The sequence below is a fragment of the Aotus nancymaae genome, unplaced genomic scaffold (genome assembly GCF_030222135.1).
Source record: "Aotus nancymaae isolate 86718 unplaced genomic scaffold, 86718_ANA_hifiasm-v0.15.2.pri h1tg000040l, whole genome shotgun sequence".
Taxonomy (NCBI): domain Eukaryota; kingdom Metazoa; phylum Chordata; class Mammalia; order Primates; family Aotidae; genus Aotus; species Aotus nancymaae.
Window position 1 is genome coordinate 112,788,088 of NW_026988454.1, and position 27,339 is coordinate 112,815,426.

At 37.7% G+C, this 27,339-nt stretch overlaps 1 protein-coding gene across 1 annotated transcript; it reads right to left on the reverse strand.

Moving 5' to 3' along the window:
• Positions 1–7,971: 7,971 nt before the first annotated feature.
• On the reverse strand, positions 7,972–27,210 carry GLYATL3 (glycine-N-acyltransferase like 3). Its single transcript, XM_012441529.2, has 6 exons — positions 27,091–27,210; positions 23,110–23,215; positions 19,493–19,600; positions 17,766–17,892; positions 14,291–14,417; positions 7,972–9,529 (listed from the first exon to the last, which is right to left on the reverse strand). The coding sequence occupies exons 2-6, from the start codon at positions 23,185–23,187 to the stop codon at positions 9,103–9,105; spliced, it is 867 nt and encodes a 288-aa protein (XP_012296952.2). The 5' UTR covers positions 23,188–23,215; positions 27,091–27,210; the 3' UTR covers positions 7,972–9,102.
• Positions 27,211–27,339: the final 129 nt, after the last annotated feature.

Here is a 27,339-nt window from a genome sequence, read left to right on the forward strand (position 1 = left end):
CTGTGACTCACACTTATAATCCCAGCACTTTGGGAGGCCTAGGTGGGTAGATCACTTGAGCCTAGGAGTTCAAGACCAGCCTGGGCAACATGGAAAAACCCCAACTCTACTAAAAATACAAAAGTTAGTGAGGAGTAGTAGCAGTGCCTGTACTCTCAGCTACTTGGGAGGCTGAGATGGGAGGATCACTTAAACCTGGGAGTTTGAGGCTTCCATGAGCTGTGATTGTGTCCCTGCACTCCAGCCTCAGTGACAGAGCAAAAACACGGCTCTAAATCATAAAATAAAAAAAGAAGCTCTTTTGCTTGCTATCTATCCTACCCCTGTTTTTATATCATTGTGGACTCAAGTCTTTTTTTTAATCAATCTGTTATTCATTACCATTATTGTTATTTTTGATGCTCAAGTTATACCAAATTTGTCAAGTAAGAGTTCTGTTAACGCCAGTTTTGTTTTCTTTTGACAAGAACACATTTAGTCTGCCCACTTCATTACTTTCTTTTTTCTTTCTTATTTATTTATTTATTTATTTATTTAAGACAGAGTCTCCCTCTCTATTGCCCAGGCTGGAGTGCAGTGACGCGATCACAGCTCACTGCAATCTCTGCCTCCCAGGTTCAAACGATTCTCCTGCCTCAGCCTCCCAAATAGCTGGGATTACAGGTGTGTGACACCATTCCCAACTAATTTTTGTATTTTTAGTAAAGACAGTGTTTTGCCATGTTGGCCAGGCTGGTCTTGGACTCATGACCTCAGTTGATCCGCCTGCCTTGACCTCCCAAAGTTTTGAGATTACAGTCCTGAGCCACTGCGCATGGCCCCCACTTTGTTACTTTCTTGCCCAAGATGATCTTTCCCTGCCAGCGACGTAGAAGTAGCCTTTTTATCAACAGTCTTACTCCTCCTAACATGTATTAGAAACAAATATCTGGATAATAGGAATGGCTACCGTTTCCTAGGTGTAGTTGTAGGTCTTTTCAGTGGATAGAGCTAGGGAGTAGATATTATTTTTATTTTTGTTTTTCTATTTTTAATTTTAGTAGAGACAGAGTCCCACTATGTTGCCCAGGCTGGTCTCAATTCTTGGGCTCAAGCAGTCATTCTCCTAATGTGCTGAGATGACAGGCGTGAGCCACTGCAACCGGCCTGATATTATTTTTAATCACAGGTTTATACATTGTTCAAAACTATGTAAAAGGGATATAGTCAAGGGAATGTGTCTGTAGCCCAATCTCCACTATTTATAGGTCATTTTTTGTTAAATGTTTTTGATTTAATTTTTTTGAGTTTCTATTTACAAAATAAGTGGATATCTATGTTGATATACATGTTTCTTACTCTTGTGCACCTAGTTTTTAATTTTTCTTACTTAAAAACATCATGAAGACTAGTGCTCCATTGTGTGGATGTATCATAATCTACTCAACTACATTATTAACCATGGGAATTTAGGTTGTTTCCAAAAGTTGCAATTACAAATAATATATCAGCATGAAAACTTTGTGCAAACATTTGTTTTATATTCATGGGGGAATCTCAGGGTAAATTCCTAGAGGTTGAATTGCCTGAGTAAATGCTTATGTACTTTATTAGATATTACTAAATTCCCCTCACTGGAAATGTAATACTCTATTTATTTGCTCAGTATCAATGTATGCTTAGGTCAATTTTCCACAATTCATCAGTATTTAATTTTGAAGATTTTTGACTTTTGACAGCTGATAGATTATAAATGGTAACTTATTATAGTTTAAATAGCATTTTTCCATTGAGTGAATTTAAGCATCTTTTCATATGTTTAGTGGCCACTTTGTTTATATTTTTCTGTGAATTAACCATGTCACTTGCCAATTTTTCTGTTGGGTTTTAAGCATTTTTCACCTCTCAGTTTTGGGGACTGTTTACACGTTGCAGAAAATAAAAATAGCCCTTTACCTCTGACATAAGTTGCAAATTGTTTCTCTTAGTTTGACATTTGTATTATGGCTGTAGCTATGCTGTTTTGCAATCGAAAAATTACATACATGCACCATGCATACATACTTGATGTATTGAATTTAAGTTTCTTTTTAATGCTTCTGAATTTGTTTTGGTTTGTAGTTTTCATTATAACCTAGATATTATAACTTCATCTCTAGGTTATGATAAAACTGACCCACATTTTCTTCTAGTAAATGTGTGACTTCTTTTCTTTTTAGACGCATTTATTTATTTATTTTTATTTTTATTTTAGACAAGGTCTTGCTCTGTCGCCCAGGCTGGAGTGCAGTGGCACAATCACAGCTCACTGTAGCCTCTCCCTTCCACGCTCAAGCAATCTTCCCGCCTCAGACCCCCCAGGTAATTGGGACTACAAGCACACACCACCATGCTTGGCAAATTTTTAAAACAATTATTTTTTGTAGAGATGAGAGTCTAACTATGTTGCTTCTCCTTGAACTCTTTAGCTTAAGCAATCCTCTTGCCTCAGCTTCTCCAAATACTGGGATTGCAGGTATGAGCCACCTTGCCTGGCTTTTACATTATTTTATACCTTGGATTAATTTGGAATTCATTGTGGTATAGGGTGTGAGTTATAAATCTAATTTTATTTTACTTTTTTCAAATTACTGTACAGTGGTCTTATTATCATTTATTTAAAATTGCACTTTTGCCCAAGTGATTTGAGATTACAAAAGAAAGGTTTATTGGACTTACAGTTCCACATGGCTGGGGAGGCCTCACAATCATGGTGGAAGGCCTCACAATCATGGTGGAAGGCAAGGAGGAGCAAGTCACGTCTTACATGGATGGCAGCAAGCAAAGAGAGGGCTTGTGTAGAGAAACTCCTGTTTTTAAAACCATGAGATTGCCAGGTGCCAGCACTTTGGGAGGCTGAGGTGGGCAGATCATGAGGTCAGGAGATTGAGACCATCCTGGTCAACATGGTGAAACCCAGTCTCTACTAAAAAAAAATATATAATAATTAGCTGGGTGTGGTGGTGTGCTCCAATAGTCCCAGCTACTCAGGAGCCTGAGGCAGAAGAATTTCTTGAATCCAGGAGGCAGAGGTTGAATCGAGATGACTCACCGCACTCTAGCCTGGCGACAGAGCTAGACTTGGTCTCAAAACAAACAAAAACAACTCAACTCTGGGACAGTGAGGTCAAATGGACTAGGTTGACACAATCATTTGAAACAAATGTTACACATTCTATGTTGAGATTTTAAAATGTTCATATCCTTTGATGCGGTAGTTAAGCTTATAGGAATCTGCTGAAAGGATGAGGCAAAAATTCTAAAGAAACGTTTGGAAACAATTGAAGTGCTCCCTCTGCTGGGAAATAATCTAGAACTAAAATCTGACATCTAGTGTTCACTGCAATAACTGCACAGTATTAAGTGAACATCTCATAGTCCTGTCATAAGAAATGTCTTGTAACAGTGTTTAAAATCTAAAACATATTTTGCCTTGAAATCACATACATCTGTTGGTGAAAAGGAAAATTGCAAATAAATTAGTAAGAGGAAAATTCAGACATTAGCTATGCATTTAGTAATTTTTTTTTTTTAAGACAGTTTCACTCTCGTTGCCCAGGCTAGAGTGCAATGGCACGATCTCGGCTCACTGCAACCTCCGCCTCCCATGTTCAAGCAATTCTCCTGCCTCAGCCTCCCTAGTAGCTGGGATAACATACGTGAGCCACTACACCCAGCCAATTTTTTGTATTTTTAGTAGAGATGGGGTTTCTCTATGTTATTCTGGCTGATCTCGAACTCCTGACCTCAGGTGATACACCCACTTTGGCCTCCCAAAGTGTTGGGACTACAGGTGTGAGCCACCGTGCCGGGCAGGTTTTGTAATTTTTTAAATCATAAGATCAAAATTAAGAAGTGAACAAAAGTTGTCTCAAGGAAAAAAGTTTCCTCAAGTAGTGAACAAAATTGGGACAGTGCTGGGAACATATGTGACACTAGCACTGCTGAGGTGGGAGGAGGTTAGGATAAAAGGAGACACTAGAAGTGACTCTTCCTTCTTTGATTCCATCCTTCAGGGCCAAGATCAGAAAAAAGCAAAGTGTTAATTAACAATTAGGTTTTATTGTTGGAGTTTAGATTGGGCTGTTAGAAGCTTAGGAAATGTTAACTAGCCAAATTGATGTAGAAAAAAAAATTCCATATTTTTGTGTCTCTACTGTCTTCATTTTCCTCACTATAATAAATAATTTTAATGCAACCATTTCAGGCAAGAAGGAAGAATAATATTTGTACTCCATGTTTTGTTACTCCATCTGCTACCTTTTACTTTCATTGTCATTTTTTCCTTGTCCTTAGTATTTACTGAGGTTAGAAAAAGGGATACAAAGTTTGAGGTGCAACAAAGACAGCTTAAGAAAATGTAATATATATTTATCTCATGTTCTTTATGAAAATTCAAATCATTGAGCAAAACTTAGTGATTAAAAAAATGCAAACTTAATCAAATCTTGTATTGTTAAATGAGATTCTATTTTAGAGGCTGTGTAAGTGTTCCCCACAATTTCACTTACCTATCTTGCTCCCAAAGTTTGAGCAGATTGAATTCTCAGTTATTCCCCTCTATGTCCTCAGTGGATCTTAGGTAGACTGAATACTCATTCTTGCTAAAATATACAGATGCTTACAAAACCTAGTCAAGATTCATCCAAAACAGACAAGCACATGCTTCAGGAAAGCTAAGCATGTTGCCTGTACTGAGTCCTTTTATTATTATATCTAGCCATGGGTACACCATAAAATACGTGCCACCATTTACCAACCTTTACCTTTAGTAAAACCCATTAAACTGTCTTCAAAACTATTTACCTACATACTTACTCTCTTTACCTTCACAGTTGAATTTCAAGTGGATTACATATATTTTCTGTAATTGTTTTTGCATTTAGTGTTATTATGTACATCTTTTCTGTGTCACCAAACCTAGTTTTCTAGTATTCCATACAATTTCATTGAATGGTTGTACTATATTTAACCAGTGAGTTCCTTAAAATATTTAGGGTTTTTCTTTTTTTTGCCTTTACACACAACACTGTAATAAACATCCTTTTATACAAATCTTTGCGTATTTTTCTATTATACCAGTATGACAAATTTTTAAAAATGGAACTTCTATGTCATGAAAAGATACATTATTTTGTAGATTTCAGGCCTGTTTTCTATTAATGAATTTCCTTATTGCAGTATAACATGCATACAGAAAGCAGATATATCATAATTGCACAGTTTGATAATCATATGCTCCAGGCCCTGACTCACAGGGGAGGAGGAGGTGAGTAGTCATGCAGATTTGCCTATGGAAAGACTGAGCCCAGCAGAGAAGGGCCTCGTTAAATCACTGCTGGAGGGAACACACTTGTGTTATAAAGTGGAACACACCTATGTAACAAAGTATTACAAAGTAAACACACCTTTGTAACCCACCCAAGTCAAGAATCAGAACATTACTGGAAATCCTGAAGCCATTTAATGTCCAATTTTACTTACTATCCTTCTAAAAGGTAATTATTTCCTGACTTCTACAGATATAGATTCATTTTGCCTGGTTTTAATAGTGCAATGAAGATGTTTCATTCCTAATGTAGTCTTGACCTCTCAGCATAATTTGACACCACTGACCATCCCTCCATTTAAAAATTTTTCTTTCTCTTCCACGACAGTTATCTCCTGGCTTTCCTCCTGTCTTCTGGCTGCTCCTTCTCCTATTCCAGAGCCTTTCCTTTCCCTTGCCCTAAACAGTTTATGCATTTAAGGTTCCTTTCTAGACAACCTCAGCTAAACTCATGACTTCTGTTATTATCTGTATACTTCTAAATCTATGTCTCTATCCCAAATAATTTCTCTGAGCGTTAGACTCAAATATCCAACTTGATCCCATCACTTGCATGTTTCAGAACTCAACATCTCCAAACTGAACAAACAATTTTCCCTGCTACAAATTGCTCCAGATCTGGGATTGTTCCAGGATTTCTGATCTCAGTGAAAAGTACCACCAGCTGTGGGTTTTACAACGCAGAAGTCCAGTAGTGATCCTTGACATTTCTCTCTTGCCACACCCTACAGCCACTAAATTATTAAGTTCCAACAGCTTTTCCTTCTAAATAGTTTAAGTAACTGTCCACTTTTCACCATTATCATTGCTAGCATTCAAATCCAAGTTATCATCATGTTTTGCTTAGACTATAGCCTCTCAACTAATTTCCAGATTAATGCTCTGCTTAAAGCTTTTTATTGATTTTTATATTACATTGAAGAATTTTCTTAAATCAACAAATAAAACCTATGTTGATCAAGCCTCTTCCTACTTCTTTTTTTAAAGACACAGTCTGGGTCTGTTGCCCAGGCTGGAGGGCAGTGGTGCTAACTCGGCTCATGCAACCTCCACCTCCTGGATTCAAGAGATTCTCATGCCTCAGCTGCCCAAGCAGCTGGGCTTACAGGCGTGTGCTACCATGCCCAACTAATTTTTGTATTTTTTTTTTTTTTTTTTTTTTTGAGACGGAGTTTCGCTCTTGTTACCCAGGCTGGAGTGCAATGGCGCGATCTCGGCTCACCGCAACCTCCGCCTTCTGGGTTCAGGCAATTCTCCTGCCTCAGCCTCCTGAGTAGCTGGGATTACAGGCACATGCCACCATGCCCAGCTAATTTTTTGTGTTAGTAGAGACGGGGTTTCACCATGTTGACCAGGATGGTCTCGATCTCTTGACCTCGTGATCCACCCGCCTCGGCCTCCCAAAGTGCTGGGATTACAGGTTTGAGCCACCGCACCCGGCCTAATTTTTGTATTTTTAATAGAGATGGCATTTTGCCATGTTGGCCGGATGGTCTCTAACTCCTGGCCTTGAGTGATCCATTCGCCTTGACCTCCCAAAGTGCTGGAATTACAGATGTGGGCCACCATGCCCGGCCTCGTTTCTACTTCTTCAGTCTTTCTCTTTTCCTTGTCCTCTACTCATTCCAGACATTTCTCTGCACATGCCTTAAATGGGTCAGAAAGAGTGTTAAAAGTTGAGAAATTATATCCAACATGGTTAGTTGGAAGATGAAAGTAAGAAAATAGTATAAGAGTAAGTTGGTAGAAACAAAAAAAATTTTCAAATATGGGTCTGTTTTTGGGGTGGAGGTGAAGGTAGAAAATTCAGAAAGTAATGCGATAAGGGAACAATTATTTACAAAGTGTTCCAAGCTGCTTGAGAGGCCAATTAGCTTAATGACTAGTAGTACAGGCTTTGTAATCCAACACACCCATGTTCTGAACATGATTTGGCCACTTAGAGTCTGCATAACTTTGGTGGCTCATAACGCCTCTAAGTGAGAATTCCCACAAAAGGCAATAACTTATCCCTCACAAGGATTAAGTTATATACATCTCATATTTGGTGCAATTATTAGCACATAGTTAAATGTCAAATGTTAGGGAAATTATTGTTGGGAAAAAGATAAGGCTATAATAATATTGCCATATATCAAGCTCGATGCTAAAGATAATTAGCATCCTTAGGGCATATTCTCCTAAGAGGTTTATGGATTCTGGTTACTTAGTGCTTTCCTCTCTGGATCCAACAATAGATAAGTTTCCAGGTAACCATGGGCTCGAACTAAGCATATATTCATTCTTACTGAGTCTTATTTGTTTTTATTATTTAAATGTGCTCTACTTCAGCCAGTTTGTTTCCTTTTCTCAGAATAAACACCTAAAAGTTGGATTTTCCCGTATCTTTGTAGTCAGGATTTTGTGTCCTCCTTGGGTATCAGAAATCAGTATTTTCTATACAGCTAAGTCAAGTTTATCAAGACAAGGCAAATCCAACTGTTTTGTTAGTGCCTGCTTTTATTGTAAATGGAGAACACAGCTAGTGACACTTAGCTCTTTCTTTGCTGTCCTTGAAAGATACACATACAGAAGCAACTGGAACCCAAATTAAGAAGAAATAATGACAAGGATAAAAGAAAAATAAATTAATATTTTAATTATTTAAGCATTATAATTTTCTTTATAAAAAAAGATACATGATTTAGTGAAAAGAACAGATTGGAATTAAAAGTACAGCATATTGGCTTTGCCTCCAGTACAGATTAGAAAGAATATAATCTTGACAAAGTTATTTCTTTTCTCTGGTCTTCAAATTTTTCATATGTAATCAGAGAGTTAAAGTTTATTATCTTATCAAAATTCTATGAGTATATACATATGTATAGAAGATATGAATTGAATGTATATATATGTGTATGCATATATGTTATATATTCATTTGTATACCCCACACACCCCTAGGTATGAATCTTAGTTTTATATGGGAAATATATTATAGAAATAAGGGACTGAAATAGATTACAGGTAAGGTCTAGTCCTATGCTTACAGCATTTGTTTATAGCATCAAAATGACCATATTGTCATTCATCCAAGGCAAATAAGCAGCGGGAAGCTGTTAGAAATGCAAATTTTTGGGCCCTACCTCATAGCAGGAGAGGCCTAGGGATGTGTGTTGCAACCTGCCCTCCAGGTGATTCTGATAAACACTAAAACGTAAGAACCACTGCATTTGAACATTCCCAGGGCAGTGAACTATAAGCTAGAGTCCTAGGCAGAAGTAAAGAGCAAGTAATTAAAAGGGAAAAAGCAGGTTACTCTACAGAGAACTTGGCAGCAGAGGTGTTAGGAACAGAGGTTGGTGAGACACAGCAGTGGGAATAGTGGAAAGTGATGGCAGTAGGGAAGCGATGTGGCTCTAAGAATACAGAGGTCCAAGCAGCAAACATAAAGCAGTAGCCCCATAGTCCTGGGTTAAATCATTTGTTCTCATTCTCCCAGTACACTAAAACTGCTGGCTTTAGAACCTATTCTCATACAGTGGAGCCAATCATCCTGTCTTCAGCCACAGCTACTCTTCACCCCCACAGCTATTTACTGGAGAAACCTGAGATGCAAAGAATTAAGGCTTCTTAAGTGGATCCTATATGAATTAGCCAGATACTTTCCAACAACCCAAGAGTATCCCAATTCCTGTTTTAACTCTCCCCTCATTGGCACCCAAGAGTGTGTATGCTCAGGGAAAGTAAGAACACCACTGCAGTTTTTCACTGGGCTAGAGGTGAGGCTGGCCAGAGAGAGTGGCAGGGGTGAGAATAAGCCTGTGGAAGCGGCAAGGCAAGAACTCAGCATGGAGACTTTTCAGGAGGCTTATAGATGCTATGTTGTCATCCAGGACGTTCCCCTGAGAGGGGAATCCCCGGCTTTGCAACTTCCTAGCCAGTGTGAGGGCCACCAGCCGGCTGTAACCTTTCCTGCGATGTTCTGGCAGGGTGTAGCCATGGCACATGGTGGCAAACTGGTCTGTGATGGACCAAGAGACAGGGTTTCCCTTCTCATCCCGGACACATACACTAGGGAAGCAGGCGATGAGGTTGGCGATGTACCGGAGACATTGCTCATTGCCGCCTCGCGACCAAGTCCGGTTGAGTAGATCCGCATCAGCAACGCTCAGGTAGGTTAGTCTTGGGGAAGGCCCCTTCCTAGATCAGAATGACACGAGAACAAATAGGACCTTAGAATCACGTGATTATAAATAACTACTTCTCTCTCTCTCTTGACGGAGTCTTGCTCTGTCGCCCAGGTTGGAGTGCAGTAGTGCGATCTCAGTTCACTGCAATCTCCGCCTCCTGGATTAAAGCAACTCTCCTGCCTCAGCCTCCCGAGTAGCTGGGATTACAAGGTCCAGCCACCATGCCTGGCTAATTTTCGTATATTTGGTAGAGATGAGGTTTCACCATGTTGGCCAGGCTGGTCTTGAACTCTTGATATCCTGATCTGCCCGTCTCTGCCTTCCAAAGGTCTGGGATTATAGGCATGAGCCACCGTGCCTGGTCTACAACTCATTTTGATGGTTCAAAATGGGAAACCATCCCTGAGAGGGCACCTAAGATTTTCAGTGAGTTAGAATTCACCATTCCCAATTTACAAGCACCTTTCGGAGTTTTATTTCTGAGAAGACAAAGCACTTACTAAACCAAATTTAAGTAATTGCTTCTAATTTTATGTTCACTTGCTTTTGTCTTCAGCACAGGTCAAGGAAAGTGTTTCTGTTGTTAAATCAATTAAATTTGACCTGCAGCTCTCTCCATACCTTGAGTCCCCATGTGTTGAACTGCAACCTATCATAGTATATAAATGACTCCAAACCAACCCTAGAAGTATAACAAATGGTTGAGTTTGTTAAATAAGCCAATCATAGGCAAGTAAGTGAATAGACCATGCCCATATAATGCAGATACCTAGCTGTTGCCAATCAGAGGATTTGCCTACTTTGCTTCTGTGATCTGGCCTATAAAATCTCCCACTGGTGGGTATAACTTTGAACCTTTTCTGATTCTGAGTGCTGCCAGATTCATGAACTGTTCTTTGCTTCAAATAAATGTTCTTTTTTTTTTTTTTTTTTATTAGACAGAGGCTTGCTCTGTCTCCCAGGTTGGAATGCAGTGGCACAACACAGCTCACTGCAACCTCTACCTCCCTGGTTCAAGCGATTCTCATACTTCAGCCTCCCTAGTATCTGGGATTACAGGTGTGCCACCATCCCTGGCTAATTTTTGTAATTTTAGTAGAGACAAGGTTTCACCACGTTGGCCAGGCTCATCTCCAACTCCAGCACTCAAGTGATCCACCAGCCTACACCTCCCAAAGTGTTGGAATTATTCCAGGTGTGACCCACTGCTCCCAGACCAATGTTGCTAAATTTAATCTGTCTAAAGGTTTTCTTTTAACACTGTCTATAAACAACAACAACAACAAAACCCCTCAGAATTGCTTTTATTTAGTTCTGACTCTGCTGAAACCCTCTCTAAGGCCTTGGTAAGTCCAAGGCCTTAGATTCTTGAAGGCTTAATCTTTTGCTCAATAAAATAAATGTTTTAGGATAGAACTTCTGTGGTTATATATCCATGGCCAAAAAAGAAATATAGATTTCTTAATATGCCAGGCATATGTGCATGCTTTAGAAATATTTGGGTTTTTGTTTGTTTGTTTGTTTTTGAGACCCAGTCTTGCTCTGTCACCCAGGCTGGAGTGCAGTGGCATGATCTCGGCTCACTGCAACCTTTGCCCCTCAAGTTCAAGCGATTCTCCTGCCTCAGGCTCCCAAGTAGCTGGGATGACAGGCACGTGCCAACATGCCCAGCTAATTTTTGTATTTTTATTAGAGATGTAGTTTTGCTATGTTGGCCAGGCTGGTCTGGAACTCCTGACTTCAGGGTGGTCCACCCATCTCGGGCTACCAAAATGCTGGGATTACAGGTGTGAGCCACTGTGCATGGCCATATTTGTTCTTTCAAACTGTCCTCTTGGCCCGCTTTTTTCTAGGTTAAATAGTCCCAACCTTCAACTTTGCCACGGCAGTATTTGTATAGGCCACTAGCTTTCACTGTGTTTATTCTAATGTTATGAAAGTTTTTATTAATTTACAATATAAAGCCCTGATATTAAGATAAAGAAAAATAATTGGTGCAATTTATAAAAACTGAAATAAATTTCTTAGATGAAAGCCTATGAGGCTGACAGTGCCTCAGAATTTGCTCTCAGTCTTAAAACTATTAATATCATAAGACTATCCCCAGTGACTGGTAAGAGACTGGTAATGTTCTTGACATCATTTTTATAAAGTAAAAATTTGTGTTTTCTTTTAATTAGTGGTGTGTAGTGTTATTGCTCATTTCAGGCATATTATCAGCTGTGGAACTGGGCCAGTCATCTATCCACTAAGCAGGGGGAAAAAAATAGCTGGCTTAGTGGAATTTTCTATTGAATTTTTGAGAAATAACTTTAAGGCAATGTTAAAGAAGCTTTGGGCAGAAATATCACTGCAAATGAAAACATTGCTACGGCAAGTGTTTCAGGAATAGTAATGTTAGAGACTCTGACATTGTTTCCAAAGGGCACAGTGTTCAAAATAGAGTTGACAAAGTTGAGTAACCATTTATGTGTTAAAGACAAACTGTTTACATCAGTGTTGTCTGGGAAGTTAAGAAAAGAAAGGACAAAATATTTAACTGTATGCAAAAAGAGATCAATTCAAGTTAAAACCCCATTTCAAAAGGCTTGACTACTCAACAGACAAAAGTTTTAAATAATTCCTCAGGGATACGATTGTAAACAGATTATGGGATTCTTCAAAGAACAAATAACCTGGTTTCTTCAACAGAAAAGTAATGCCAAAAAGTAAAGATGAAGGGGAAGTCGCAAGTCAAAGGAAACTTTAGATAAAGAGTCCTAATGAATGGATCTTATTTGGTTATTGATTCGAAACAAACTTAAAAATATTATTACATTTGGGAAATATGAATACTGTTATTTTACTTAAGGAAATATTGTTAACAATATTTTAAGGGATTGTGCAGAAAAGGCGAACATAGAAGGCTTGGGGCCATCGCTCTTAAAAAGACCTAATTGCAAGGTTGACCCTTGGTTGGTGTCTGGGAATGTGCATCTGGAGGAGGGCTACCATTTCCAGGACTTACATAAATGGCTCACTTTGATTAAACTGTGCAAACAGTGTGAGTTTTGCTGACACTGGCTTTCCTTCTGCGAGTCTAGGAAATTGGTTTGTGCTAGGCAGAGGATGCTGCCAATAAAAATCCTGGGCACTGAGTCTCTAACAGTAAGTTTCCCTGATAGACAACTTTTAGCCGAGCACGGTGGCTCACACCTGAAATCCCAGCACTTTGGGAGGCCCAGATGGGAGAACTGCTTGAGTTTGAAACGTTTTACACAGATCATTACAGGTCATTGCTTGGGGACTGAGCACATTCTGTGTGACTCCACTGGGAGAGAACTCTTGGCAGCTAGTGCCTGATTTCCGCTGGACTTTGCCCAGTGCACCCTTTCCCTTTGCTGATTTTGCATTTTATCTTTTCATTATAATCAATCATAGCCATGAGTATATTTGCTGAGTCCTGTGTGTCAACATAGTGAACCATAGAACCCTTGGGTGTTCTTGGGGACCTCTGACACAGGAGCAATATCAGTATAGTGGGTTTTTTTTAAAGATTCATTTTTTAGAGTTACATATTAAAATATTTAAGGATAATATCTGGGACATTTTCTTCAAAATGATCCAGGGAGTGGAAAGAATATATAGTTGTATAAATTAGATAAGGTTAGCTATGTATTGGTGGCAGGTTCTTTATACTATCTTTTTAACTTTTATGTGTGTTTGAAATTTTCATAATTAAAAATATAATAAAAGAAAATCCAGTTGCTTTCCTATGACTTAAAATTTGCATTCTTTTTAAGGCTTAGTGCTGTTTTGCTCAACAATTTTTTCAACATTTACTGTAGGAGTAAAGAAAATTAGTATTCATTGTGGTGGGTGTTTTTTAATTATCTTTCTTCGGTCTCTTGCAAAACAACATGTCAAGAAAATATTGTAACACTTTTTAAAATATTAGCTAGATTGGTTTAGTCATTCTACATTATATACATTTATCAAGACATCACATTGTACCCCATAAATGTGTACAATTATTATTTGTTGATTTAAAATGATATTAAGTTTAAAAACACTTAATGGAATGAATTCAGAAGAAACTGAGACTAGGAAAGGTAATTAGTAAGTGACAGAGCAGGGACTCCAAAAGAAGAATGAATGCAGATAGAAACTAATCATTGTTTTGAAAGATTGCATCTGGAGTTGAACTTGGGATTTCTTGGCTCTATAATTTACCCCTGTGTGTTATTTCATCTCTGCTTAAAAAGGTGTGGGGTGGGAGGGGCAGTAATAATAGTCCTACTTTACAACGTTGTGGAAAGAACTAATGGAATAACATATTAAGACATTTAGTCCTTGGCACATAAGAGCTCAACATAAGTCAGCTATATACCCCCATCCCTGAAACAGCAAAAACAATAACTATATAAATTATTGTTGGATTGTTGGACTCAGACAATATAAATTATTTAGAATTATTTGAGGGAGGAGGACACTAAGGAATAATTTTTCCATGGGTACTGTGAAAACATAGGAATCCTGAGTTCATTTATAACTATGGACAAAGATACTGATTTGATTTTCAATGAAATTATGAGCAGTCAAGCACAGGAGAGAGAATAAGAGTAAACACACACACACACACACACACACACACACACATCCATTTATGCTCAATGGCTGAAATCCAAAGTGCCTAGATATTCTGTAGTGATACTAAGTACTCCAGTTACTGCTACCTGTAATTCTATAGCAGTTAAGTCCTGCCCCAAATACAAAAACTTGGTTTACATACAGGAAACTGGCATCTGGCAGAGTTGAAACAGGAGAAAAGCAAACAGCCTTGAAGGAAGTTAGCTTTACATTCAACTGCTTTGAGTTGGCAACCGCTTTGGAAACATCATATAACTCACTCTGCATCCCTGTGTATAGAAAGACATAATTTAATATATGGGCATTTTAGTTAAAAAAGGAAAGAGGAAATTTATTGTAGTATTTTTATACTGAGTATCATCAATACCAGCAGTTTGCCACCTTGTATTATCCTAACCACTATATATTTATATGTAAATCATTACAGCTATTGCCATTTTCAAATTTTTCTAGGATTTTCAAATTCCCATGATGTTGCCCATTGGGACCACCATCACGATCTTCACAGAAACTTATCATGGGAATATCCCATGGGACTTTTTATCACTGGGCTCAAGTGATCCCCCGCCTCAGTCTCCTGAGTGCATGCCACCCCTTGGCCAATCTAATTTTTAAGTTTTTTTGTTTTGTTTTGTTTTTGCAGAGATGGGGTCTCCCTATGTGCCCAGGCTGGTCTCAAACTCCTGGCCTCAAGTGATCCTCTTGCCTTGGCCTCCCAAAGCTCTTGGATTACAGGCATGATCCACCATGCCTGGCCTTCCCTGGTCTTTATTCTTAGAGAGCTTATAGAATGACTCCTTTCACCACCTTTCCAAATCCCCATCTACTCTTTCCTTTTCCAGTCTGTGTACTGATTAATTGAATCCTCTGCAAACTGACTTTCCCTCTTCCCCTGACTAATGGCTTGCTTCCTTCCCTCTGGTAAGGCTCTTCAGTGTGGCCCTGGGCTTCTTGAAGAATGCATGAGTGGGAAGGCATATTGAACGCAGTGTGGTATCTGAGCCTTGACTCCTCCCTCAGGGAGTTAAGCCTCAGAAAAGATAAGTAAGCTTTTGAGTTAATGTTATTAAGATTATAGATGCTGTGGCTACTATCCCATATTATAACACTGAATTCCACCTAAGCAATTTAAAAGACTATGAGAAAAAAGGAGACAGTGCCTACTTTTCAAGTGTGTGGTCTTAAATTTTTTAATCTACATGTTTTCCTTCAATCTTTACCCCCCTTTGATTCTTTCAGTTTAATTTGTTTAAAAAAAAAAAAAAAAAAACAAGTGTTTGCTGTGCAGTTTTCATAATCTTGGAGTTTGTTGATTACCTCTTCATGGTGTTCTTGATCATGTCCTTTGGTCTTCTTTATAGGTTACAACTTTTAACAAATTATTTTCCCCTTTCCCACAAGTGAAAGGAACTTCCACATTTTGCTCTGCCTCTTTCTACCTACCTTCTTATGAGAAGAGCAGTTAACTGGATAAGCCAGAATTCCAGACATTTCTTAGACTAGTTACCAATAAGCGGGCTTCTGAGACTCTCAGGTTAGTATACATGTAGATAATCCTTTTCACATCAGTGCAATTAGTAGTGAGCAGAAGAGCCTGGCCTGTCTGGGTAGCTGTATACTTTTTCACTTCCTCCCTTCACATGGCAAACCAAAGGGTGGTTTAGCTACTTTGGTTAGCTTAGTAGGTTAAACATGATTTAATATTGTTCATTAATGGCTCTTAGATTAAAAATGACAAAGGCATTCCTATGCAGGATTTGTCATTCCTCTGGACACCAAGTCCTAAAGCAGCTCCATCACCTAATTCTTGATCTACCCAGTAGCCAAACTAGTATCTGTGACTGGTGTCTGTACTATGGCAAATGTTGATCATGTATATGGCCAGTAGGTAGGCTTTTAGAATTGTGTTATGGAATCAGAGAGGATTTATGACCTTTTTAGGTGCTCCAATTAAGAATAGTAAAGATACCAGTGACTTCCTAGAAGGTATTCAGTATTCCAAGAATATTACAGCTATTACTACAGAAGTCTACAGTCAAGAGACCACATGAGAAGCCCAGGGTAATGTCCAGGTTGACTTACGTGCTAAATGAGGGACCTTTACTACTCCAGCTATGTTAGGTGATACTAATTCACATTTGTCCCCACCAAACCTTCAGAAAGAATGACTGGGTTGATTTAGATGACTATAACTTACTCACAACGTCAGCTCAGCCTTCTGAAAAATATATTGGTAATTATATACCTCTTTTCTATATAATGATGAATTAAGGTGATTTAGTGATAATAGACCTGTAGCACCAAGATCCATCCAATTACCGCCATGATTTTTCACATCAGTGAGGAACTTTATTCATTTCCATGTTAAAGGAATAATGGTCAGAACATTTTTTTTTCTAAATTGGCTATGGAAGTGATAGAATCATGTCTCATTTCTAACCAGCATAACTGGGGCAAATCTGTAAAGGTAAGAGATAGTTTAGAGCTTCTTGCATAAGGTCTTTTTGAGCATTTACAAATACATTTTATATGACATCTGAAGGCTTTGGCTTATGACCACGTGTTAGTCATTATTTGCAAATTTTCCAGGTGGATAGAAGCTTTTCCTTACTGGAGGGCCTCAGCTCTCTACAGTTAAAAAAAAAAAATTACTAGACTTTATATTTCCAATATGAGGTTCTCTACTTTCTCGTTAAATGATCAAGGAACTCATTTCACTGGAACAGTCATAAACAACAACTTCATTGCCTATACCAACACCTAATCATTATGAAAAGTTGGAAGAGTAAGTGTACACTGAAGCTGAAACTATTCATCTAAACTATCAGGAACCCTTAAATATTCCTTTCTCCTGGCATAAAGTTCTGCCACAAGCCCTGATCGCCATGAAATTATCTCCTCACAGCTCATATAAACTCTTTCTGTATAAAATCACTTTAGCAGCCTAGGAAATAGGGTGAGACTCTGTTTTTACAAAAATAAAAATAACCCTGTGTGGTGGTGCCACCTGTAGTCCTAGCTACTCAGGAGGCTGAGGAAAGAGGATCCCTCGAGCCCAGGAGTTCAAGGCTGCAGTGAGCTATGATCACACCACTGCACAGCATGGGTTGCAGAGCAAGACCTTGACTCGAAGAGAGAGAAAAAAAATCATTTCAGGACACTATGCAGATCAATTGATTATTTCTTTCCAGAATCATCTGATTCAGAAAAAATAAAAGGCCTACCTATTGGCTAAGACCTAAATGATAGTTATTTTAAAAGGTGTGATAGAAAAGGATTAAAACCAATAAGGAAAAATATTCTCTGATTCTCACTGATATCCTTCCATGTTACAGTATAATAGAAAAAATATGTCACCTAAGAATGGATCCATTTAAATGATCTCTTTTTACCCTGAAAGCAATGCATGCCTCATTAGAAGTGACAAGTAAGTGTTCTTATAACACTGTAATATAGAAATGGTAAATGCACAAAATGTATGTGTTTGTATTTATACATCTATGTGTATATACATAATCTGTATATTTTCATATATATGAAATACCAATATCTATCTGGATATATACTGTGGAGGAGAAAAAATGACTGCATAATATAAGTCTTACACTTGACCTCACCTTGTATTTGAAAAACTTGCTCCCAGTTAAAAACATCACATTCTTCCAATAGCTGTTGATAAGCTCTGACATCCTTGTAGAACACAGCATAGGCATTAGTATAATGATCAAGGTTATCTACCTCAGCCTAGGACAGAGGACATAATTATAAAAACATAAACATATTATCTGGATAATCCAAATCTTAGGTAGATTAGAAAACATTAGTTGGGAATGTCTAGCTAATTTTTATAGGTGGCTAACAAATTTAGTCATCTATAAAACAATGGCTAAGTGGGAATGGGGCTAATATGCTGCAGTGATTCTTTCTCCTGGGATTAGGAAAGTTTTTTTTTTTTTTTGAGAGGGAGTTTTGCTCTGTCGCCAGGTTGGAGTGCAGTTGCGCGATCTCAGATCACTTTAATCTCTGCCTCCCAGGTTTAAGAGATTCTTCTGCCTCAGCCTCCTGAGTAGCTGGGATTACAGGGGCTACACCCCACCCAGCTACTTTTTAATTTTTAGCATAGATGGGATTTCACCATGATGGCCAGGATGGTCTCCATTTCCTGACTTCGTGATCTTCCCACCTCGGCCTCCCAAAGTGCTGGGATCACCCGCGTGAGCCCCCGCACCTGGCCATTTTTTTCTTCTTTCTTCTTGGATTAGAAAAGGTTTTGATTTGTTTTAAAAATTTTTAAATTATTTTTTATTTTTTAGCAACAGGGTCTTGCTTTGTTGCCCAGGCTGGAGTGCAGTGGTGAAATCATAGCTCACTATAGCCTCAGACTGCTGGGCTCAAGCAGTCCTCTTGCCTCAGCCTCTCAAGTAGCTGAGACTACAGGCACAAGCCACCATATCTGGCTAGGAAGGTTTTTAGACATCCATTTCACATTTTTCTAGGATTTTGTTTATTTATAAAAATAAAAATGGTATATAACTGAGTGGATTTACTTCCAAAAATTACAACTCTCAAAATCTTCCTAATGTGGTCAGGACAGCACCTCTTTGGCCACGTGAGCTTCTCCTTGGTCTCAGGGGCAGAATGGGGCAGATGTTGTTTTCACTCTTCTTCCAAATACCCACATGACCAAAGTCATCAGTCATGAGGAATCATTTACTCAGGGAAACAGCTAGTATCTATAAATCAGCCATCTGTGCTTCATCCTTCTAGAAATCATGAAATACTAAGGAACCTCTTTATTGAACATGTTTAGACTAGAGGTTTTTCACATTCCTGACACTCAGAAGCCAGTCAAATTAGAAACTAATGGTGAGGCTGGGTGCAGTGGCTCATGCCTGTAATCCCAGCACTTTGGGAGGCTGAGGCGGATGGATCACCTGAGGTCAGGAGTTCAAGCTCCGCCTGGCCAACATGGTGAAACCCTGTTTTTACTAAATTCTCTACTAAAAATACAAAAATTAGTCAGGCGTGGTGGTGGGTGCCTGTAATCATAGCTACTTGGGAGGCTGAGGCAGGAGAATTGCTTGAACCTGGGAAGTGGAGATTGCAATGAGCTGAGATAGCACCACTGCACTCCAGTTTGGGTGACAGAATGAGACTCTGTCTAAAAAAAAAATAAAATAAAATAAATGAATAAATAAATAGAAATAAAGAAAAGAAAAGAAATTAATGGTGAAAGATATAGTATTGTAAGCTAATGTATATGGCTACTATGGGCATAAAATACCATTGCCTACTTTTTCTTTCCAATTTTTATTTTTGATTTTTTTACCTTTCAAAACTGTACCTCTCTTTGTCGTCGGGTGATAACAGCTTTGAAATCCGGCCATGAATCCAACACCACTTCTTTTTGAAAGGGATTCCCACGATTTATGTTCATCACTGCTCCATAAACCTGAGTCACATAACCCAGAGAGACAAGCCAATCATACTATTAGCTGTTTCAGTCACATACTATCTTCTTTACTTCTTGTTCTACTGTATAATCGTGTTCATGAGAGAAAATTATAAACATGTACATATAAATGCAGACACAATAGATACACACACTAATTTTTCTATTGTTATTTCATCAGTGCACATGAAAACTGGTAAAAAGTCTACGAAATCCTATAAAAACTCTTTCCAGACCTAGTTTTTTATAGTATAGCAGTGAGAGGTACCAAATTCATAGGCTTACTAGATGGGTATGTGGCATATAGGTCAGCAATAAATACTTGCTGAATGAATCAGGATGACATACGCAGTTAGGTTTCATGCATATTTAAAAACTTACACAAATAATTTTGATGCTCAGCTGCTTTTCAAGTCCAATATACTATTTGAAAATAACCTGTGAAATGCTCCTACTTCAACCCTAAATTACGATTAGACATCATTAGAGGGTGACATCAACCCAAATTAAAAGAAAACAAAAAACTGCACTTTGATTTGATGGAGCAAGGCTCTATAAGCATTCCCTGAAGTCTATCACTATGTCTCATTCATTTTTAAGTTCATGGAGCCTGACATAGATGATTGAACGCTTGGTGACTGAACCAAACCAGAATAATGTTAGAATTCTGTTCTGTGGAATTTCACATTTTTTCTTTTGTTTCTTTAAAGTTGTCTCTACTTTTATTTTTATTTATTTATTTATTTATTTTTGCAACAGTGTCTCACTCTGTCATCCAGGCTGGAGTGCTGTGGGGCAATCACAGATCACTGCAGCCTTGAACTAGAGTCTTGCTCTGTCATATAGGCTGGAGTGCAGTAGCACCATCTTGGCTCACTGCAACCTCCGCCTCCCAGGTTCCAGTGATTCTCCCACCTCAGCCTTCTGAGTAGCTGGAACTAAGGCAATCACCACCACACCTGTATAATTTTTAAAAAGTTTTTTTTTTTTTTTGTAGAGATGGGGGTTTCATTATGTTGCCCAGGCTGGTCTTGAACTCTTAGGTTCAAGTGATCCTTCCACTTTGGCCTTCCAAAGTATTGAAATTACAGGCATGAGCCACCATAAGCAGCCACATATTTTTCTCTACTAAGACAGATGTCTGTCCTACAAAACAGCTTTCATATATCACATGTGTGCTTGTAGGGGTTGGACAAAGTTATGGCGGTAACAAGGACTGCTGAACTATAGGAGTCTTACCACCATTCACATGCATCAACAGTGAAATGAATGAATACATTGTAGCACATTGGTACTATAGATTACAAAACAGCAATGAAAATGAGTAGGCTATTGCTAAATGAGATCCCTGAATCTCACAAAAATAATGTTAAGCCAAAGAAGTTAGATATGAAAAAGATATTTACTGTGTGATCCAATTTATGTTACATTGAAAAACAGGCAAAACTAAATTATGGCTTTGGAAGTCAGGATAGTGGTCACTTTTGGGCAGCAATGAAAGGTAGTGGTTGGAAAGGATCATTGGGAATGGGAAGGAGTGATGTCAAAAGTAATTTTCTTTCTCTGTAATAGTGGATGTTATGTAGACATTTGCTTTATGAAAATTCATTGAGCTACATAATTAAATTGTGTGTACTTTGTAGCATGTTAGATTTCAATGAACTTTATATATATATGAACATTGGAACCTACATTTACCTCCCTTATCATTTTTTTTGTTTAATTAAAAAAAAACTTTTTAAAGAAATGAGACCTTGCTGGCCTTGAACTCCTGGGTTCAAATGAACCTACTGCCTCTGCTTCCCAAGTAGCTCAGACTGCAAGCTTGCTACTGCACCTGACTTTATCACTATTTTAATCTCAATCACTCATTTTCTTCAATGCCTAAAATTGTACAACTTTCTTCTATATTACCCAATCTGGACCTCATTCACATATCCTCATAGAAGGAGTCTTTCCAAATTGGGTTTGGCTTATATTTTTGTGTAATATGGATCACCCTTAGTGAAAATTCAAGTTCTAAAGTAACCTGGAAGGGTCATGCTTGTTCTGTTAATCATTAAAACTTTCTATGGCTGCTCATCTTGCATATACAGAGTAATGTTTATTAATATAGTTTCACATGAGGAAACTATACATTCTTACTCAAGAATATAACCTGAATATGATTGAGAGTGTTCAGAATGTTAAAAGGGAAAAACCCTTTCAATATTCAGGTTCAGAAAGAAAAAACATAACTTCTTTGTATAGGATTTAAAACCAACTGAAAGATTTGACACTGGTTGAAAACAAACTCTTCCAATAGCTATTATTCAAAGGGTGAATGTTGAGTTGAGGGAGTGTTGCTAGAAGGAAGTCAATGTGCTGGGGGAATGAGATGAGAGCTTAGGAAGGAACTTTACCACAAACTCCAAAAAACGGAGAAAGTGTAAATAAACAAAATTGCATTTTCTTTATTTTTTTTTTTATTCTCTAACATCTTTTATTACCCTGTAAAGGTCATTGAAACCTTTTTTATTTATCTCTGGCAAAATAATTATTTGGACATGTTATTAAAGCAAACTAGCCTACTGCTTCATTCAATTAATTCACTTCAGTGTCAGCACTGATCTTGGGAAAATTTGGGTCAGAGTGTCCATTTAGAATTTTTTTTTTAGCCAAATGATTCCAAATTATTATTCACAATTTCCATACCACACAGAGTTTAAGCACAATAAGGCAAGATGGCCAAATTTAATTAACACAGTATAGTGCATTAGAGGACTCTTTCTAGATCACTCTTGTTCAAATTTTAATATACATAAGGATTATAGAGAGTCTTTAGTAAAAATGCAAGTCTCTGTCTTCACAAATTCTAATTTGTTATGTCTCTCCTGGGTGATTTGCATGCCACTCACATTTGAAAACCAGGCATAGGGCAGTCTCCTTGCTCAAGAAATTCAGCCCTTAAAGGCAATTTCACTGTATTTATAATAAAATCTAAACCGCAGTTCTTATTAACTAGATAATGTTCTTAAGCGCAACGCCATCTAGTCCATACCCTTCTGCTATTTAAAATATTTTAGAACTCAAATTTATTTAGAAATAATCTAGAAATTATCTAAATTTCCTTAGGAGTCATCTAGGTGACTATGAAAAGTATAGTTTCCTGTGGGGGGACATGGGAGGGACAGCATTAGGACAAATAGCTAATGCATGTGTGGCTTAAAACCTAGATGACAGGTAGATAGTTGCAGCAAACCACCATGGCACATGTATACCTACGTAACAAACCTGCACGTTCAGCACATGGATCCCAGACTTAAAGGAAAAAAAACCCTGTAATTCCTTAGGCCTTATCCCAGTCTATTCAATCCGTCTCTAGTAGGAGGAAGCTGGGAAGTTGTATGTTTAACAAGTGCTCCTAGAGAGTCTTATCATCAGAAAAAAAGGGAAATAGCCACAAGTTTGACATTATTTTACAGATTAACACAATAAAGAAGTTTTAAAAATTATTAATTTTATGGTACCTTGAGTGATTCTGGAAAGCAACTCTTCAACATTTTCTCCAGTATCAGTAATTTGGTAGAACAGTTCAGCACCAACATCTATTCCAGAGCTCTTGCTACTCCGCACCTAATCAGAAACTTGAAGGTAGGCATTTAACTTTTGTCTGTTTATATATATATATATTTTAAGGCTAGTCAAGTGAAGCAGTGGGAGTGGAGAAGGAACAAAGAAATCTGTAACTGGTTGTGATCAATTAGTTGTAAACACCACTACACTCGGACCAGCCACCTGTTAATATTTGAATCTATTTAGGAGTATTCTTGTACTTCTATTTTCATTGGGTATAATTCTGACTGCCATTGCTCCCTCTGAAGAGGGAAGAAGGAAAATGGGGAGGCACAGGAATGGTTAAACCAGAGAATACATGGGAAGTGTTAATGACCTAATCCTTGGGAAAAACTGGTGCTGAAGGAAAAGAAAAAGAAAATAAAAAAATAAAAAGTTTTTAAAATGATCTAATCCTGAACAGATGTGAGTATCTATACTGGGTCAAGTCTGTTATACACATTGATTATACTCTAAACTTCCTTCAGGGCATGTATAACAGTTGTAATTTTACATTTCTTTGTGTTTTATTCGATCTAAATCCATCGTGAGTCAACTATAAGCTGCATGAAGGTATAACCCATGTCTTCTTTGTGCTCTACTGTACCCACAGGACCTGCCAAAGGGCCTGGCACACAGTAGGGACAGTCTAAATAGTTGTTGAATGGAAAATATGAAGCTCAGAATAAGAATCTTGAGGTAAGTAGGAAAACATCCTTTTGATAATGTGGGACAAAGACTAGAGAAAGACTTGAGTGGGTTGGGTGGTTATGAGGAACAACTTGGAGAGAAATACCTAGATTGAAGATGAAGAATCAGAAGTGGGCAAAGGCTGAGGCTCATTTTAGCCATATAAAATTTAAGAAAGAAGGGCCTACATGAAAGGTATGCAAAGTCATCATTCTCATGCAATTACATGTTTTTAGATTTGGGGACTTCACCTCCCCTGCTTTGTTCCCAAGAAAACTTTTTTTTGGCATCATTCCAATCAGGGATGGACTGAATTAAAGAAAAAACATATTTCCTACATTCAGTGTAGCAGAGCTTATCAACTTATATGTGGCAGGCAGGCACTAGGATGGCAAAGAGAACTCAGCTAGACAGGAGAACGTGGTGCCTCTGTGGAGAGCTGGGATCACTGCTTTACAACATATTTTCCGGGTAGAGAAAACTCTACTCAATTTCCCTGTGTGGCATACCCATGTGATTACAGGATACCCTGAATGTTCAATTGTAATCTACCTAAAATCTGCTGTAAAATTCTATCACGAGGTTGATGTGAGCCTGAACTTCCGGAAAGCATATGAAGTTCACTGAGTGGTACACTTGAGGTGTTTGTGTTCTCAATTGTAATCTATTTGTAATTCAATTGTAATCTACCTAAAATCTGCTGTAAAATTCCACCATGAGGTTGATGTGAGCCTGAACTTCTGGAAAGCATATGATCAAGCCCTGTGGGCTCTAGTTCACTGAGTGGTACACTTGAGGTGTTTGTGCTCTCTGCAGGAGTCAGAAGAGATTGCAGGGGCCAGGGCAGCACCTGAACATCAAAGAGGCTTTTGAATCCTAGTACGCCCAGTCTGGACCAATATTAGAAATTTTGAAGAGATCAAGTTGCCACACTTCAGAATGGCAAATAAAGAAGTACAGCCATCATCTCTTCACTTTTTCATCTGCTTAACTTTTCACTAACTTGCATCATCTCTAAATACAATTTTAACTTTGTAGTAGATACTTATTTGAAATACGTTTATTTCAACTAAGTTTCAAAAATGAAACAAAATTATTTCAAAGGACAGTGGATCATGAACCTCTTAATCAGGTTTGATGTCTAGAGATCTTTTTATGCCTGAATACTTAGCAAAGTAGCCAATGAAAAGAGTAGGAATTAGAATATTTGTTGATAATTGCTGATTTATTACCTGGTTTGTTCCTTGAAGGATCTAAAGCCATTTATGAAAACACATAAAATATATCAAGAAAAATTAAGCTTGAATTAAAATTCAGGCAAGGGAGAAATAAAGGGACAAAGTAATATGGAGTCAAAAGTGAGGTTAATATGCAAAGTATGGAGCATGGAACATAATCCTATGTATGTAGATGATCCTCCTTAATCATGGATTCCACATTTGAAAATTTTCCTGCTCACTAAAATTTATTTGTAATTCCCAAATCAATACTTGTGGCACTTCTGCAGTCATGTATGGAGAGCAGCAAAAAGAACTGGGTTACCTAACTCATGTTTCCAGCTAAGGTTGAACAGGGTATCCTCTGCCTTCTTTGTTCTTATACTGTAAACAAGTGCCCTTTCATGGTCTACTTAGTGCCAAGTTTTTCAAATTTCTGTGCTTTTTGTCGATTTTTCTGTTTAAATTGGACCAAAAGCATAGAACTTAGGTGCTATATAGGTGTTTCTAAGTGCAAAAAGGCTGTGATGTGAATAATGGAGAAAATACAACTGTTAGGTAAGTTTCGTTTGGACATGAGTTATAACGTTCCTGAATCAATGATATATATTAATGCGTCTTTCAACAAAAACACACACAAAACAAGGTTATTATTGATCTGCTGATGAAAATACTGTGACCAGAGGCTGACAGGAACCTAACTGTATTTCTATTAGGAACAATGTTTCAGTATCGACTAAGTCTAGTATCATTTTACTGAAAATAATTACCACAATGAGAATCAATTGTACTTGCAGCAGGCGAGAGGACACTTTTGACTCTAAACCTTCTAACATAAAAAGAAACAAATATGATTAGTTACATGATTCACTTTGCCCAGAAAATTATCCTTATACTCTTTCCTCTAGCATTTGCTTGTTTTTTCACTTATGCCATCCCTGAAGTCCAGTACTCTAGCTTCTTAATAGTAAAACCTCTCCTTAATCAGGCTTCAACCTACCCTTCTAGACTATACTCTTGCAACTCACAAATTACTCAGGGTGACAAGCTAAAATCAGAGACATTCCCCCATGGGTTCATACAGAGAGGACACTACAATTAATCTACATTTGACAATACCCTTTCAGTAAACAGCGATTAATTTCTTAAGGATCTTTCATTAAATAGAAAGATTTTTTCAATGCCACAAAATAGAGCAGAATTCTCATAGATGCAGAAAATATTTTCCGCACAGTTTTCAGTTATGTTAGAGTCATAATGATGAGTAACTCTGAAAGCTACAAGAGCAGAGTGTCATAGCTTACCACTCGATTACTGTCCATAATCACTATGTTCTGGAATCGGAAGGTAAAGGTTGGTAACTCCTTTAACCAAACTATAACCAATAGACTCACTGTTTGAAAGTATTTGTCAAGAAAAATAATTATGCTCAAGTAAGTTTTGGAAACTGAAGTTTCTTTGGGGGGCATTTGAATGTTTATAAACACAGAGCAAGCATCTAAAATATTTTATTAATATTTATCATAACGATGAAAGTATGACACTCTCCTGGGAGACCTTTAAGTTTTATAAACACTGAAACATAAGATATCTGTTTTTATAATGTAGTACACTATTTACAGTACAATGGTGGGCATTTGTTAATGAGGAAATACATTTTTTAAGCACTTATAATCCAATGCTAGTAATTATTTTTTATATGTTAGGATTTTTGTTTCAGAGATGTTGTTCTAGTTGTGACCATATCACAACACAAAAAAATTTATACTTCGTAATGCTTATTTTCCTCATATCAAAATTTAAGAGTAAAAAAAACTCGAAACAAAAACATGTCAAGAAACAAAACAACATATATCTTTCCTTGAAACCTAATTGCAATGTATTCTTCCTGTATAAGGTTGGATTTCATCTCTTCTCTATTTTTCCCATCCTTTTCCGCAATTATAAACTATGACTGGAAATGTATTATATTAATAAATAAATGTTTACCTGCTAGGAGTTCAGTCCAAAACTGAGGATTTTCAGCTGTGTATCAGTGCAGTGGCTCCTTTTATATAAATGGCAAGCTTATTCTTCAAGGCTACCTCCCTAATTAGCCCTTAGTGGAAAGAGGAGGGAGAGGAAAAAAAAAAAGTGCCCACACCTGTAGAAGGGGAGGAGTTTATGATGTTGGTCAGGTGAAAATCATCTCACATACAGCACAGGAATTTCCACTTCATCTCTTTCTTTTTTAATACA